General features: G+C 40.2%; 1 protein-coding gene across 2 annotated transcripts in view; it reads right to left on the bottom strand.

The window, feature by feature from the left end:
* The window catches only part of CACNA1S (calcium voltage-gated channel subunit alpha1 S), a 397,379-nt gene that overhangs the window by 337,754 nt on the left and 43,846 nt on the right, over positions 1-15,779 (bottom strand). For both annotated transcript variants that reach the window (XM_088445772.1, XM_088445773.1), the window contains exons 2-5: positions 13,321-13,524; positions 10,718-10,823; positions 8,982-9,121; positions 6,916-7,052 (exon numbers count right to left, since the gene is read on the bottom strand). In XM_088445772.1, the coding sequence (XP_088301898.1) occupies positions 6,916-7,052; positions 8,982-9,121; positions 10,718-10,823; positions 13,321-13,472 (535 nt within the window). In that variant the 5' untranslated portion in view covers positions 13,473-13,524. The remainder of the gene's footprint in view (positions 1-6,915; positions 7,053-8,981; positions 9,122-10,717; positions 10,824-13,320; positions 13,525-15,779) is intronic.

Consider the following 15,779-nt stretch of genomic DNA (forward strand, 5'->3'; position numbering starts at 1 on the left):
CCAGGAGTGCGGAGGATAGTCCAGGGCTTCAGTCCATGCCTGACGTACCCAGGAGAGAGCGGCACCTTTATTGGTAAAGGGAATTCACTGCTGATCAGTCAGCACAGCAGGACCCCCCCTTGCGGCTGCAGGGATTAGTAGCCGCTGGGGAAGGTAAATTCACCCCCCACAAGCCCCCTAGTGTGTACTTGGTGGCTGCAGCCGCTGGGGAAAGGTAAGTCGCGATGCTCCCAATGTTTGAAAAATCGATTAGTTTCTTTACAAATGAATTTTTTTTTAATTAAATTATTTTGGATAAGTTTAAATACATATTCTTCACCTAATTCACTCATAAACAAACCGACAATTTCTGAGTGGTTTTTAGAAAATAAAATTGTCAGTTTAGTGGTTAAACTTGGGCAATCTCAGGGCCTGATTCAGCAAGGAATGCAGTTGCTAAAATGCACGCAATCGATTCATTGTTGTGTCCTGCGCATACGTATGCATCACAGTGCGTATGCGCGTACTAGTAATTGCGATGGGAACTGCGATTGCAGAGGCTATGCAGACCCAGAGAAGAGTGATTAACAGGAAGTGCCATTTGTGGGTGGTGACGGGGTGGTCAGGTGAACACAGGTGTGCCAGTGTGTTGCAACGGCGTTGCAGGGGCGTGCATAAATTATCCACTGCGTGGCCATAAGCAGCCTTAGTACTTATAGCGTGCATGACTGGTAGCAATTTCTGAGTAAGGTCAGGGCTTGTGCAAGTGTGCATATGGTTCTGATGTTACTCGATGTTACCGATTGTTTCGCTATGTTGCCCTAGTATACAGATGTGAGTAAGGGGAAATGGGCGTCCTTATGTCAGGCTGCGATCACAATGTGAATGCAAACATTTAAATATCACCGCTGATGTTAGCAACTGTGCTGCGTGCATGTAAGCAGAATAGCGATCCATAGTGAATCAGGCCCTCAGACCAGACACCATTCTTAGTAAATTTACCCTTTACTTTATATCAAGGGGCAAACCATGAAGAAATCATTGCTTTCTACAGCAGTGCCTCTAATTTTGTGTGTTATCTGCTATGGGGACTGCAAACCTTTGAAATGTCTTTATTTTTGCATTTTACGATAAAATAATAATTATAATAATAGCGCTTTTCTCCTAAAGAACTCAAAGTGCTTTACATTTACAGTACAAAATACAAAATAAGCTTAAACAAGGGACATTAGTGAAATGCTTGGGTGAATAGGTGAGTCTTGAGTATATTTTTTAAGGATTCTAGAGTGGAGGCCTCTCGAACTGTGCGGGGAAGTGAGTTCCAAAAGGTTGGAGCCACAAAACTGAAAGCTCGACCCCCAGACGAATTCCGTGAGATTCTAGGTACTGTTAATAGTCCTTCGTCAACGGATCGCAGTAATCGAGTGGGACAGTAAGGAATCAGAGACAAGATTTTTGCATCAGCATTGCACTAATGCAGAATGGAGGAAAAGTTACTGCCAGAGAGGTACGTTTTGTCTGGGGAAACCCAAACTATAAGTAAAATGTGTTAGAAGGAATTCTATGGTCGCTCACACATAAGAGGCATGTAGGCCAGAGGGGCTGGACCACACTACCATGTGTAACATACAGAAACCAAAGGCAAATTCATAACAAAGGGATGAACACCCCAAAAAGCAAGATCCCAGATTCCGTGATTTTCCAAGCCGCTTGCTTATTAGACTGTGTGCTGTATTACTTGAAACACAGACATTGCCTGTTCTATTGACTTTTCAGTAAGCACTATTGAGCACTATTACTCAGACAGCTAGTCAAACTATCAAACTTTATCTAGAAGTCTCCCATTTAAGTAAGCAATGCCTCCCCAATATATATATATATATATATATATATATATATATACATACAGTATATATATAGAAAACCTATGATACAATTTGCACGCAAGGTTTATAAAAAAATCCAAAATTTAATTACCACTCCTAGGTAGGAGATAAAGTACATGGTCAATGTTTCGGGCCTAGCTGGACCATCCTCAGGACAAAGCAGCAGGAATAAATCAACAGGCAGCCAAGTGAAAAGTGAATACCATCATGAAGCTGACATTTATACCCATATCAATTAATACCAAGACACCCCCCCAAATCGCACAGCTCTCTGGGCCAGTCCACAGATAATAGAAAATAACATCACTACAGTACTCCATACCGTTCTTGGAGTACTGACCATCAAGCACTCAGCGCTCAAAAATCAGGGTTATCCTTCGTAAATGCAAAACACACTGTCAACTACACTCTCTTTGCTAACAGCAGTCTCATGCAGGTTCCGCTGCAACATATACACATAAGTCTTAGTTAAAACACATTACTAATATTGCAGCGCTCACTAGCAGAGTGTCTTAATAGGACATAGTGGTATAAGGAGCGCCGCTAACCGACGCAGCGTTTCGCTAGGTAGCTTTATCATGCAACCTGCATGAGACTGCTGTTAGCAAAGAGAGATATGTATATTACAAATAGCAAGAGGGTATTGCTGTGAAGTTTATTGAGTCGGAGGCATGGAACCAGGGGTGAAAAGTGTGCCAGTGTAGTTGAATGCTCTGATTACTGCTGACACATTAACTTGGTGCAGTGCTATATCACGGAGGGACCCCCCGGACATGCACTTAAGCACAGAGAGAATTGTAGATACAGCAGGACAGAGAGAATGACAGATACTCACTATCTGCATAAATTATTTCCCAGCAACACTTGCATATAGATGGATGGGAGAATGTATGATATAAAACAAATGGAATAAAGCCAAAAATTTATGTGGGAGATATGTATCTATGTTAAGAGCTATAAGACACTGAATGTGGTTGAATATTTAGGATATAAGCACAAAAGTTTGTCACTATAAGAGTAACGAATAAAGAGAGGAATTACACTATAAATGTGCTGAGACAGCAAAGAGTCAATATTAGAAATAAAGAACACCACATTTGTGTACACATGTGGAGAAACACTATAAAAAGTGGAGTACTCATGAACACTGTATAAGAATTGGATGATAATCTACTAACAAATACTAATAGGAGAGTTATTCTCCATTGTCACCATTTGGAACAGTGAAATGGCAACTCTCACATGCTCCAATCTATAATATAATTTAGGTAGCGTGGGCCATGATATTAGAGCCAAATATTACTCCCCTATAATAGTGGGAAACCATTTAGCTTCCATTTGGACATAGTTACCCTACTATATTATATATCTACAAGGGGATAAGGTCCCTTATATCACGTAAACCTTATATATGATATAGATCATACATTATTCCCATGTATGGATCACAGTGATAAGGAGATAAGGTCTTTACCTATCCCGGTTTACAAAGGTTAACCAGTCAATTGATACTAACATCAGGATACATAGTGGAATAGGAGCGTACGCCTTTTTATTAATACACTCATTCATATTACACACATCACTCCCCCATTGTTAAATATTTCACTTTTTAGTCTTTGTATATTATGTATAAATTAATAAAAGTTATATTTTATGCTTTATTTTTCAAATAGTGCCCCGCAATGGACATTTCTTTCTTCTTTGTATTAGTCTCATTGAGCCCCCTTGGAATCAAAGTATCCAATTCAAAGATCCATCGTGCTTCACACTACCGCAAGGCAGTTTCATGGTCACCCCCTCTCTTTAGAACAGGTATGTGGTCAATCAACATACAGTACATTTCAAACTAGCCACGGAATGTCCAAGCTTAAGGAAATGTTGTGCTACTGGCTTATCGGTTTTATGTGTCTCCAATGCCAATCTCATTGACGAATGATGGTTGGCCATCCATTCCCTGAAGCATCTGTTTGTCATCCCCATGTAGTACAGTCCACATGGGCAGATTAGGATGTAAACAACAAAGTCCATAAGACAATGTCATTTGTGTTTAATTCACATTTTTCTGCCACTGTGGGGATGAACTTAGGAGTAACCAGTAGTGACCAACACATCGTACAATTAGTGTTTGTGAGTGCTGAACCCTTGCTTTGGAAAGGCACCTTTACATGGTTGAAATTTGGTATCCTCTGGCCAAGAATCTATCAGTAATTTTGATAATTTGTGCTTCTGCCTTGATTGTCAAGGAATTGATTCTTAAAATACGCAAAAATTGAGAAATGGGTAGATTTTCTTTGAGATGACTCAGATGTTGGCTCTGGGAATGTAAAAGTGTGCTATGATCAGTTTCCTTACGAAAAAGTGTCGTTCCAAGCATCTCACCATCCCTGTAGACAGTAACATCCAAGAAATGAATCTCCTTATCATTAATTTGACTCGTGAATTTAATAGGAGAATCCAAATTGTTCAAAAAATTAACCATATCAGCAAACTTAGATACCGTACTTGACCTATCAAAAATAAATCATCAATAAAGCATTTATAAAACACTATATTAGACCCAAAATTCGATAATATATGGGTCTGCTCAAACTTGCCATATATAAATTGGCATTTGCCAGGGCAAGATTCGACCCGATAGTAGTGCCATTGTTTTGTATGTAATATCTCCCACCATATAGAACATAATTATTTGTAAGGACTAACTCTGTTAGCTCAAGCAGAAAGTCAATCGGTGGACCTTGATGCTTGTTGTTACTAAGTGCTTCTCTAATTGCCTGCAATCCACCCTCATGTGGAATCACCATATAGAGTGAAGAGACATTGATCGTGGCTAACCATAAAGGGTCAGGGAGTAGAGTCAACATTTTTAGGCACTCAAGAAAATCATTGGTGTCTTTTAGGTAGCTAGACAGCCTTTTGACTACTGGCTGCAAACATGAGTCAACAAAATGAGCTAAGGGTTGAAGATTGGAATTGTGGGCCGAGATTATAGGTCTCCCAGGTGGTGAGTGATTGACAGGCGGTGAGTATTTGGGGAATGGCGATGGGGGAGTGGTTGGAGAAACGCAGGTGTGTCTGAATGCCGTTGCATGGGCGTGCATAAATCAGCCATTGCATACACAGCTTGAGTAATCATTGCGTGCAACGAAGTTAGCAATTTCTAAGAAAGGTCAAGGCTGCTGTAATTCTGCGTAAGGGACCGATGGTACTCGATGTTACCGATGTTTATGAAGGTTTCCAAGGTACTATAGATGTGAGATAGCGGTAGTGGGAGGCAGTGGGCATCTCTATACTAGCAGTGCGATGGCATTGCGATTACATTAATTAGCATATTTTCGCAGCAGACCTGTGTGCGATTACAGGAGCTGCGATCGCAATAGCGATCCTTGATAAATCAGGACCTTTATGTGAAGTTGTTTGCAGACTAGCTGCCCTTTATATAGTTAGGGCTGAAGAAATTATGTTGTACCCTCACATGCTCAATGTTGACAAGCTGAACATGTCAACATTCTGCACATATCGACATTTTCATGTTGACATGATGAATGTTGACATTCTGTCAACTAAATAAACTGAACACTAAAAATACTGTACCTTATGCACTTTATATATTTATCTGATAACTATATGCTGACACAGCCACAACACTCCCTACCATAATTCCTCCAAAGTACCAATCCTTTACTGAATCATACTTAGACCTCTTAAATAGTGCTATGGAAGTTAGTTATGAGTACTGGGGACTGACTGTGTATAAATAAATGGATGACCCATTCTAAAAAATTATGGTAATCTGCTCAGTTTAAAGACTCCACACTCATCCCCACCCACTTTGCATTTTCAAGAAAATAAATATACTGTACTCTGCTTGTGAAAACAACTCTTTACTGCAACAGCTGTACTAGTAGTGGTTTATTTATATAGTTTATATTGTTTTTTAAACTTGTTTTGAAATAAAGCACTAGACATTTTCTCAAGAGCGTTGCACATGGTATACACAGATTGTCTGCTTGTTCACTTCTATGTTATTTCATATTTTTCATTTCAGTATCTTTTTAGTGACATTTTCATTCATAATAATTTAGCATACATTAACAAGTGAATAAAAGAACTATTATAACATGAATTATTCTGTTTTAAAATGATATGCATGCTGCATATCATTTTAATCAGCTGAATATGCTTGTGCTAGCTATTCACATCACTGTATGAATAAGATGTAAAAAGTCGCACAAAAAGACGCTCAGCGCTACCGTGTCACACCAGTGCATGGCACGATTAGAAGGGCTGTTTAATGCGCAAGGAGGCTAGATGTATGAGGACACATCTGTAGAGATAGATACATATTATCTGGTTTCTCCAGAAAAATGTATGTATTTTTTTACCATTCCTATAAAAACTATTCTTAAATTTCAAACAAGTTCATTCCCGGTAAGAAGTTTTCTTTGGCATGACAATAAATAAAACACAGGGAGAGACACTTAACGTGGCTGGAGATGACCTGAGTGGAGACTGATTTACTCATGGACAACTTTATGTGGCCCTTTTCAATGTTACGTTAAAACAAAATTTTGTTGTGTTGACGTCAGAAGGAAACATGACTAATGCCGTTTACAAGGCAATCTTATAAGACCATGGATAATAAAGTCTATAGCTGTAAATTGAAATTTGCTCCCATGAAAAGCCGGGGTGGGTCGCTAGCCTATTTATATGTAGCAAGATACAGGTTTTTAAAGAAGTACACATAATGGTTTGATTATATGTTTTTTATACAATCATGGGCCGATGAGTAGAATATTTAAGATAAGCTATATAATTACTTTGAGCACTTTGAAGGCACAGATCACTTCTAATTATCTATTGTTTCTATATGTGTAGCTCACCACTACTCGTCACTGTTTTCAAGCTGACAACCTTACTACTGGGGAGTTAATTATCTTCATCTTATACGTAGAGTTTAGTTTTGGTTTACAGACATCAAGTTTACTTTTTGTGATAGCCTAATGTATTCATTGCGTCATTTCACAAAAAAATTGGCAAAACTTACTGGGCACTCCAGACACCAGACGAAGGGGCCTCAAGACACGAAAAGCTCTCAGGGCCTTGACATTAAATCCAGATCCACCTCCTGTGGTAGTTATGCCTTGAAGTTTATTAATTTGCTCCAGGACCACTGAGAAAACTCTGTAATATGATATTTTGTTTAACATATCATGTAGAAACAATGCAACATAAAACATACACATTTATCCCTGCAAATTTTTGCTGGCATGGTTGTTTTTGGCTCCAGATTTAAAGGAGTGTTAGAATATACATTATGGACAACTACAAAGATATATATGCTAGTACAGGTTGTACCAAACTGCTCAGATGCTGAGTCAACTGTCCCCTAATCATATATTAATAGGGTCATTAGATGCAATTCAAAACTATTTAACGGATGCTGGGCTGCAAGCTTAAATGTTTGATCAAAATATGAACAAATTCCTCATTCTGTTTTGTATTCATATGTAGCCTTAATATTGCTATGCACTTGGTACCATGTGTAATATGAATAAAACCAACCATATTTATTTCTGTTCTTGTTTCAAAACTACAATGTTGCCTATGAATATTTCACCTTAATATACCACAGCAAATATCTACCCTATCTAAGTAATTAAGACCAATTTATCCCACTCTCCTCTTAAAAATATTAAATAGTATGAGGACATAATCCCACCCAATTTTTATATAACATTGATAGACTGAAAAACAGTTAGGAGTTTAGATTATAATTGCGATTGATACTTATTAAGAAATTCTGAAACAAACAATAAATTAGTATTCTTGTTGCAATTTTGCATTTTAATCACACATTCTGTATTTCTATCTTTATATGCTTTGCTTTTATTTTGCTGTTTTTACCCCTAAAGATATACGGTTCACAAATTATGATTCATATTTTTTAAGTCAAATCAATAAAAATGTAAAACCATTTACAGTAATGATGGTTAAAGGATGATTATGACTGTAAAATTAAGCATATTTCCTACTGTCCTAGAATTTCTGTGAGACACCTAAATTATGGGGAGTTCTCCCAGAACCCAGAATAGTGGATAACCCTCCTGAACTTGCCCATTTTAAGTGGGTGAAGTGTGTTTATGCAAATCACTGTGAATTGTGTCACCATGGCTCTGCCTTTCGTGGCATAATGCTGCACATCACTACAATAATGTAATTTGTGACATCCCCCTCCTCTAGCACAGCCTTCAAATGTAGCTAAGTATTGCATTACGAAAGTTGTTTAGTGACACAGAAATAAATGGGAAATGTTGTTTCCCTCTCACATAAGCGTACGTCAGATGCATGCATGAAACATTTAATAAAAACATCTTGTGTGACAGGGAAGCCCTGTATCCCATTTACCTCCATTTGTAACTGTGAAATATGCTTCAGAATGCTACCTTTTCCACTTGGAAAAATATTATGGGCCAAATGTAATAGGGTGAGATTTTAGAAAATGTGACAGTTGAGCAGTAAACTCTCACATTGGTCGAGTTTTATCTTCAAAACGGGAAAAATTCTGGAAATTGTGAGAGTTTTTTAAGTCTACAGACATGCGAGTTTGCCTGTTCTCGGACTCTAATACATTGGCCAAGTTTACAAAGTGTGAGATATATTCCTTATAAGCTATGTGCTTTACTTAGGCTAACACAGCAGCTGGAACATATAAAATAAGCTTTGCTTAGAGCTTTTTACAATGTAAAAACACAAACAAATAGGAATGTTTATGTCACACTAAATTAATGACCTTTATTCATTATACAGTATAATACATAGTAAGGTATTTGATGAATAATGAAAATATGACTTCAGAACTCACAATTTATCTTAATTTTAGTTACATGACATTTGAAAAAAATGTTTTGCAAGAGTAAACTAGTTCTAAGTTTTGTTGAAAAGGTAGCGACAAGTATGTTTTATATACTTTTTATTTTATTTATGATAATTGGACTATTGTCCTTTTTAGTCTCTGGTTGATATTATACTTTGCACTACACTAACATTATCGAATGACCACATCCATTAGTAGGTTTTCATACATACTGTATATAGTGCATATATCCTTACCCTACAGAAACAATGGTGAAGTCAAGTATATTCCATCCATTGCGGAGATAAGCATCCGTATGCAATATGAAGCCATAAGCTACAATCTTCAAAAAAGCTTCAATTGTGAAAATAAACAGGAAGATGTACTCAACCTTCTCCTATAAATGAGAACAACCAATAGAAGATCAACATTTTTGCAAACTGTTTCATTCAATATAACTCACTTGATCATTTTAGACAGGTAAACTTTAGTCATAGTTAGAGAAGACTCTAATCTGTTCCCTGTGTGCTGCCTGTAGATTTCCCTGCAGCGTCCAGCTATCTAGTTTTCATCGAACTTCCTCCTAGTAGTCCGATTTTCCAGGTTGTTGTGTATGTAGAGGGGCGTGTTTGTGCTCCGATTGGCTAAGTTACTGTGTGTATTTTGTCACTCAGCCAATCTGGAGCACAGCAGACACTGCTGCAATGATCAGTAAACTCCTTAGCGTTACTAACAGCCACAGACTAGGGATGGCCATCGGTATGGTTATCATCGATGGCAAAATAGAAAGTGCCATCGATGGTAACCAACTATGCAATAGATGACCATCGATGGCTTCACCAACCGATGGTCATCCTTGTTCTTAGACTGACTGACCCATGGGCAATCAGAACCGGGGCCGTGGCTGTTGGGGGTGGAGCTATGCTCAGTGTCCCTACACTTTGGAGAAAAAAAATACTATTCGGTTACGTTCTTCCATCGATTGAGGGAAACCATCTAGTTCTCCCCCATCGATAGGAAAACATACAACATCGGCCATAAACCATTGATGATTACAAATTAACGATGGTCGATGGCCATCCCTATCACAGACAGACTACAGTAGCAGCAGCCGTTTAAGTACACTGAAACTGAGGTGAATATGGCCCTCATTCAGACCCACTCGCGAGCGGCTGTCCGCTCGCAAGTGGGTCGATGGTCACCACTGCGCATGCGCACGATGGAGGGAGCTCCGTCGTGCGCATGCGCGAGACCCGACGAGCGAAGGACTGTCCTTCGCTCGGAGTGTCTTATCAAAGGGGGCATGCTGTCGATGGTGACTGACAGCACGCCCCCTTTGGTGGGCGTGCCTGCCAGACGTAGGTGTTTCCAAGGGAACGCCTACCGTCTGAAGCCGGCCCCACTGACATCACTAGTGATGTCAGTGGGAGTGATTTTGGCTCTGATAGAGCCAAAATCACACCTGGCCTTGCGGTTGAAAAACCCAACCGCAGGCTTTTGCTCGCAGTTTCGATGGTCGCGATGGTCAAGACCATCGCGACCATCATCCTGCACGCTCGTATATGCTGTGGGTGGTGACCCACAGCTATATGAGCGTCCAAGAGGACGCTCCATATTAATGGAGGTGGGCCCTGATTCAGAGCGAGCGCTCTGGTCAGTGCGTCCGGCTCTGAATCAGGGCCCATATCTGTAGTGTTTTGCCCTGTAAATGTTTTTGCTGTCATCATACAGTGCGGCTGTTCATCATCTACAGAGCTATGCACTTATAACATAGAAGCTTAAATACGTTTTTGGAACTGTAATTGGTTGACTGTAAATCATTCATTACCATCTGTGCATGAGTGTACAACTAATTATATTATCAATGCAGCATACGAACATAATAAATGTATAATCTTAATAATATTTTGTTTTTATTTTTGATCCTACACATTATGGTTTTCTTATATACATCATGGATACATAAAATAAAAGGAGAGACGGAAAATATTACCAAGACAGCATTGGTGGAATTGGTGTCATCCTCTGGCATGGGCAGGTAGATTGCTAGTGCCACACAATTTGCAAAAATGGTGAGGAGGATTATTATCTCAAATATTCTGGTATCCAGAAGTCAAAGAAAAATAAGTTATATAACACATTAAAGTTCATTATTGTTTTTATGTAGAAACAGTGACACTATTGTTAGCAGTTATACATAACTATAGGCAACATGTTTATTTTTATTTAATTAATACCAGACTGCTCCCAGTGAGGATCAGGTGCAGTGATCACAGGCACAGTGATAACCTAAGGTGTACTGTGGCTCTCATTAACTGTTGTGAAAGACTCAGCGAGACACAGTGAGTAATAACCCTTGCAGCAATGTAAAGTGAACATTATCCAACTTTTCCTTTCCTTCCACTGCTACCTTGGGAGATTTACCTTTAGAAGGCAAAGCAGCCAGTTACCTATCAAAAGTCTACAGTAGTCAGTGGTGTGCATTGTATGTGACTTGGGATCCATGCTGTTTAGTGGACTGATCAGAATAACAGCCAGAATAGTACACAGTTAAACCAACTGGAATACTTAACCCCCTTGAACTAAATCCAAGGACAGAACTATGTTATATATATATTCTGCCAGCAGACAACCAAAGAGAGCAGTGTGTTACTGCTTTGCATACAGTTATCAAGGACAGAACTGTTATATATATATTCTGCCATCAGACAGCCAAGGAGAGCAGCGTGATCATTAGTCTGCATACATTTAAGATATCAGCGAGTGCTAAATGGGTTATGTCTCATTTTTAAATGTGGCCCAGAGTATTTTTAATGGGATGGGTATGGGATGCCGGCGCTCGGCATCCCGGCGGTCAGAATTCTGACGCCGGCATTCAGATAGGGTTAGAGTACCTACACTTGTTAGTCAGTATTCTAACCCTCCACCTCTCCCAGCTGGGCTGCTGAGAGGAAGCCGGCCTCATCTGGTTTTTCTTTTCACCTGCCTAGAGGCAGGTGAAACAAAACTTCCCTCAAATATTGCGGTAAAGTCCCATTTCTGCAGCACGAAAGATTATCGTGGCCAACTGAATTCCTCTCTATATGTTTTAAGTAGGGACACTGGGCCACCGGGTAGATGGTGGCCCACAGCGCATGCGCATGATGGAGCCTGCTCCGTCGTGCGCATGTGCGAGACCCGGCTAGCGACGGGCACTCCGCTGCTCCGTGTCTCGCACCAAAGGGGATGAGCTGTCGATATTGAGTGACAGCTCGCTCCGTTTGGTGGGCGGGCCGGGGGGGGTGGCTGCCCAAATGGAGGCGTTCTCATGAGAACTCCTGCCGTTCGGGGGCGGCCCCACTGACATCACAAGTGATGTCAGTGGAGAGCTTCCGGCTCTGTTAGAGCCGAAAGCTCTCTGGGGCTTGCGATGGGCGAGACCCTATCACAAGGGTCTCGTCGCAAGCCCGATGGTCGCGATGGTCTTGACCATCGCGACCATCAACCTGGCCGCCCGCAATAGCTGTGGGTGGTCACCCACAGTGATGTGAGTGGCCAAGAGGCCGCTCCAAATAAAAAAAAGCCTGGCCCTGATTCAGAGCGAGCGGCTCTGAATCAGGCCCACTGTGCTCTATTGTTGCTCTATTGAATTTTGATTGTCAATCATTTATTTTAGAAATTAGATGCATTGGTTACAGTAGAGTACTTGCATTAAGTATTTATTGGAACAACTGTTTTTCCATTAACTAAATAGAGATTACTTTTTTTTCTCAGTAATACAGCAATCTATTTTGTATTTTCATTAGCGATACATTGAATAATTTAAAAAGTACATTGTGTGGCGGGAGATAGGGGAACGATATCCAATTGTTTAGGGTGCCCATGCCTTATCGAGCATGTTGCTCGCAAATAGACCAGTTTTAGCCACGTTAATACGGCAAAACCCATCTAAAGTCCTGGTTAGCGTGCCCAAACCATGAACTAATCACACATTTCTGCTTGCCACCTCAGCAGCGTGCAGTGTGCTCCCGCTGATATTTGCGCCCGAATGAAGAAACAATTGAATTGCTCCGTCGGGCACCCATTAGTCGGGCACCCATTAGTCACAGACATGGGCGCAAACATTTGAATCTCCCCCGAGTAAATACATTTAGATACAGTACTCTAATTGGAGACCTGAATTTCTATCTATTCAGTCACATAACTGACTTATTGTTAATAACTTTATTATTTAGTTAGTGAAATTGTTATTTGTATATAGAATTAAAATGATATTAAACTTGACTTATACTTATTTTAAGGAACAATTATATGTAGTTATGTAAGAAGCTTTGATTAACAGGCTTTCTATTTTTAGTAGTCTTTTGGAATAAGCAGACATTCCCAAACAAATAGGGACCCTTAGTATTGTATTGATGTTAGTTGGTGCATTTTTAATTTCTATTTTCAACTTTTTTTTCTTTAACTATATTTACTTTCTACACTGTACATGCAAAACTTAGTAATAGGCAATAAAATTAGCTTGTACCAGTGAAAAAGACATGAAGAAAAGGTGTATGTTTTATATTTAAAATAAGGAATGTTTTAAAATCAATATTGTGACTTGTCATAGGATACTTCCATTCCACAATTTTTATGCAGCTTTTTCTGAATGGGTTTTGAAGGCCAAGACAAAATAGTGAGCGAGGTGGACGTGGGGATGGTGGTACTAAAGGTTTCTTCTTTTTCTTCTGTGCTCCCTCCTCGGCTGTTGCTCCCCTTAGATCCATCTTCGTTAGGTCACCGTACAGCTCTGCTTTCCTTTCCTTTTACAGCCAGATCCTAGTACAGTATGTACAAAAAAATATAATTTACATTATTAAGCTATAAAAATGTACAGTTCCCCTTATTGTGTAGAATAACAACGATGAAACAAAAAAACAAAAAAACAAAACAAAAATGGTAACATAATGCTGTTGATTTTAAAGGTGCTTTTTTCAAAGTTTACCTTTTCAGGCACAATAAATACATTGATGTAAATCCTTTAATGCAAGTTCACATGTCTACATAATAATGCATAGAAAACTGTTCTCAAAAGTCAGTCTTCTAAGGGATCAATCTAATTTAGGCCCAGATTTACTGTATCAAAGGCAGAAATGGAACTCTAATGGCCAGATTTAACAAGGGGTGATATTCTTGTTATCACTAGTTACTAATCTTAAATGGTGCTCCAACCAATCAGCTCCTAACTGTCATGTGTTTGAAAACTGACTGGAGCTGATTGGTTGAAACACCATTTAAGATTAGTAATGAGTGATAACAGGAATATCACACCTTGATAAATCTGGGCATTAGAGTTCCACTTCTGCCATTCACATACCGTGTACATAAGATGATAAGATCTGACCTAATTGTTATATTTTCTGTCATTCTATCTAACTTTAGCATCTGTTATAGCATCATTTTATGTCATTGTGTGACAAAGGTGTTGTATCTAAGAGCATTGTACATTTTAATATTAAATCCAAAATGTAAACAGTATTTCCTTATTACACTAACATATCCATAAGCCTTTGAATGGTAGGATGTGATACTGTATGTTAACTGTTTGAAAGGTAGGGCATGAAGTGCTACTATTTAAAATACCAGATAATATAGAGCCTGATTCAGCAAGGATCGCAGTTGCTAATGCGCAAGCAATCGGCCGATTGTTGCGTTTTTGCATGTGTATGCATCACAGTGCGAGTGCACAAACTAGCTATTGCGATCAGGGCTGCGATGGCAGAGGCTATGCAGACCCCTCGCAGAGTGATTGACATAAAGTACCGTTTGTGAGTGGTGACGGGGGGAGTGGTCGGGGAAACGCAGGCGTGCATAAATTAGCCACTATGATGCCATACACAGTGTGAGGTCTCATAGGGTGCGTGGAAGTTAGCAATTTCTGAGTAAGGTCTGGGCTTGTGCAAGTGTGCGCATGGATCCGATGTTGCCGATTATTTCATTATGTTGCTATAGTATACGAATGTAAGTAAGGGAAGGTGGGCATCCATATGTTAGGCTGTGATCGCAATGCGAATGCAGTCATTTGCAGATCACCGCTGATATTAACAACTGCGTTGCTTGCGTATTAGCAGAATAGCAATCCTTGCTGAATCAGGCCCTTAATCTCTTATGGAGATTTGTGCCCTATTGACCTAATACAATTGTGTGTTCCAACGTGTACACTTGTGGGGCATAGCAAAAATCTTTCATGCCACAATAGTCCACCTGAAATCAGTTTTTGTCAAGTGCGTTCAGGGTGTGTGGCTAGCATTGCATTCACACAGCCTGCAGGGTTTTCAACTAGATATACTGTATCAGTTGGAAATTCCGGACATAAAAGCAGATGCATGGGCACAGACATGATTGTACCACCATAGAGAAAGAAATGGCAATGATTATTTCCTTTGCATTTTACCATGTTCACAAAAGCTCCTTGTTCCCAAAATCCTATGTTAGGGTACAGGGGCTGGCTGGCAACTTTTAGCCTGGGGGGCAAGTTCAAAACAGTGGCCCTGATTTACATTCGGTATTGCGTACAACTGTGAATCAGGCCCTCTGCTAATACTCTTATGCAGGCCTCCAGTAGTGCCCCCAGTAGTAGTCCTCCCTAGTAGTAGTCCCCCCTTGTAGTGCCCCTAGTAGTAGTCCCCCCGTTGTTGTACCCCCAGTAGTAGTCCCCCAGTGGAGGTCCCCCCCTTGCAGTGCCCCTAGTGGTTGTCCCCTCTTGTAGTCCCCTCCCCAGTAGACACACACATAATAATAATAAAAAAAAAAAACTTACCTGAATCCCTGCTCCTGCTCCCGCCACCGCCATCCGCTCCTTCGTCCGTCCTCCCAGGCCGGCCCACTCTGCATTATTACCCACTGCAGGAGCCGGAAGCTGCTCCTGCAGTGGGTGCAGCAGCAGTCAGTGAGAGTCTGACAGACTCTCATTGACTGCTGCTTAAAACAAACACATAGCTGCCGGCACCAGCGGCTGTGTGTTTGACAGTCACTGTGTAGTGCTGACCGAACTCCGTCCGGTCAGCACTACACACGCGGTGCAGCCTGTGTCA

This window comes from Taudactylus pleione, unplaced genomic scaffold (assembly GCF_031769625.1).
Source record: "Taudactylus pleione unplaced genomic scaffold, aTauple2 ptg000387l, whole genome shotgun sequence".
Taxonomy (NCBI): domain Eukaryota; kingdom Metazoa; phylum Chordata; class Amphibia; order Anura; family Myobatrachidae; genus Taudactylus; species Taudactylus pleione.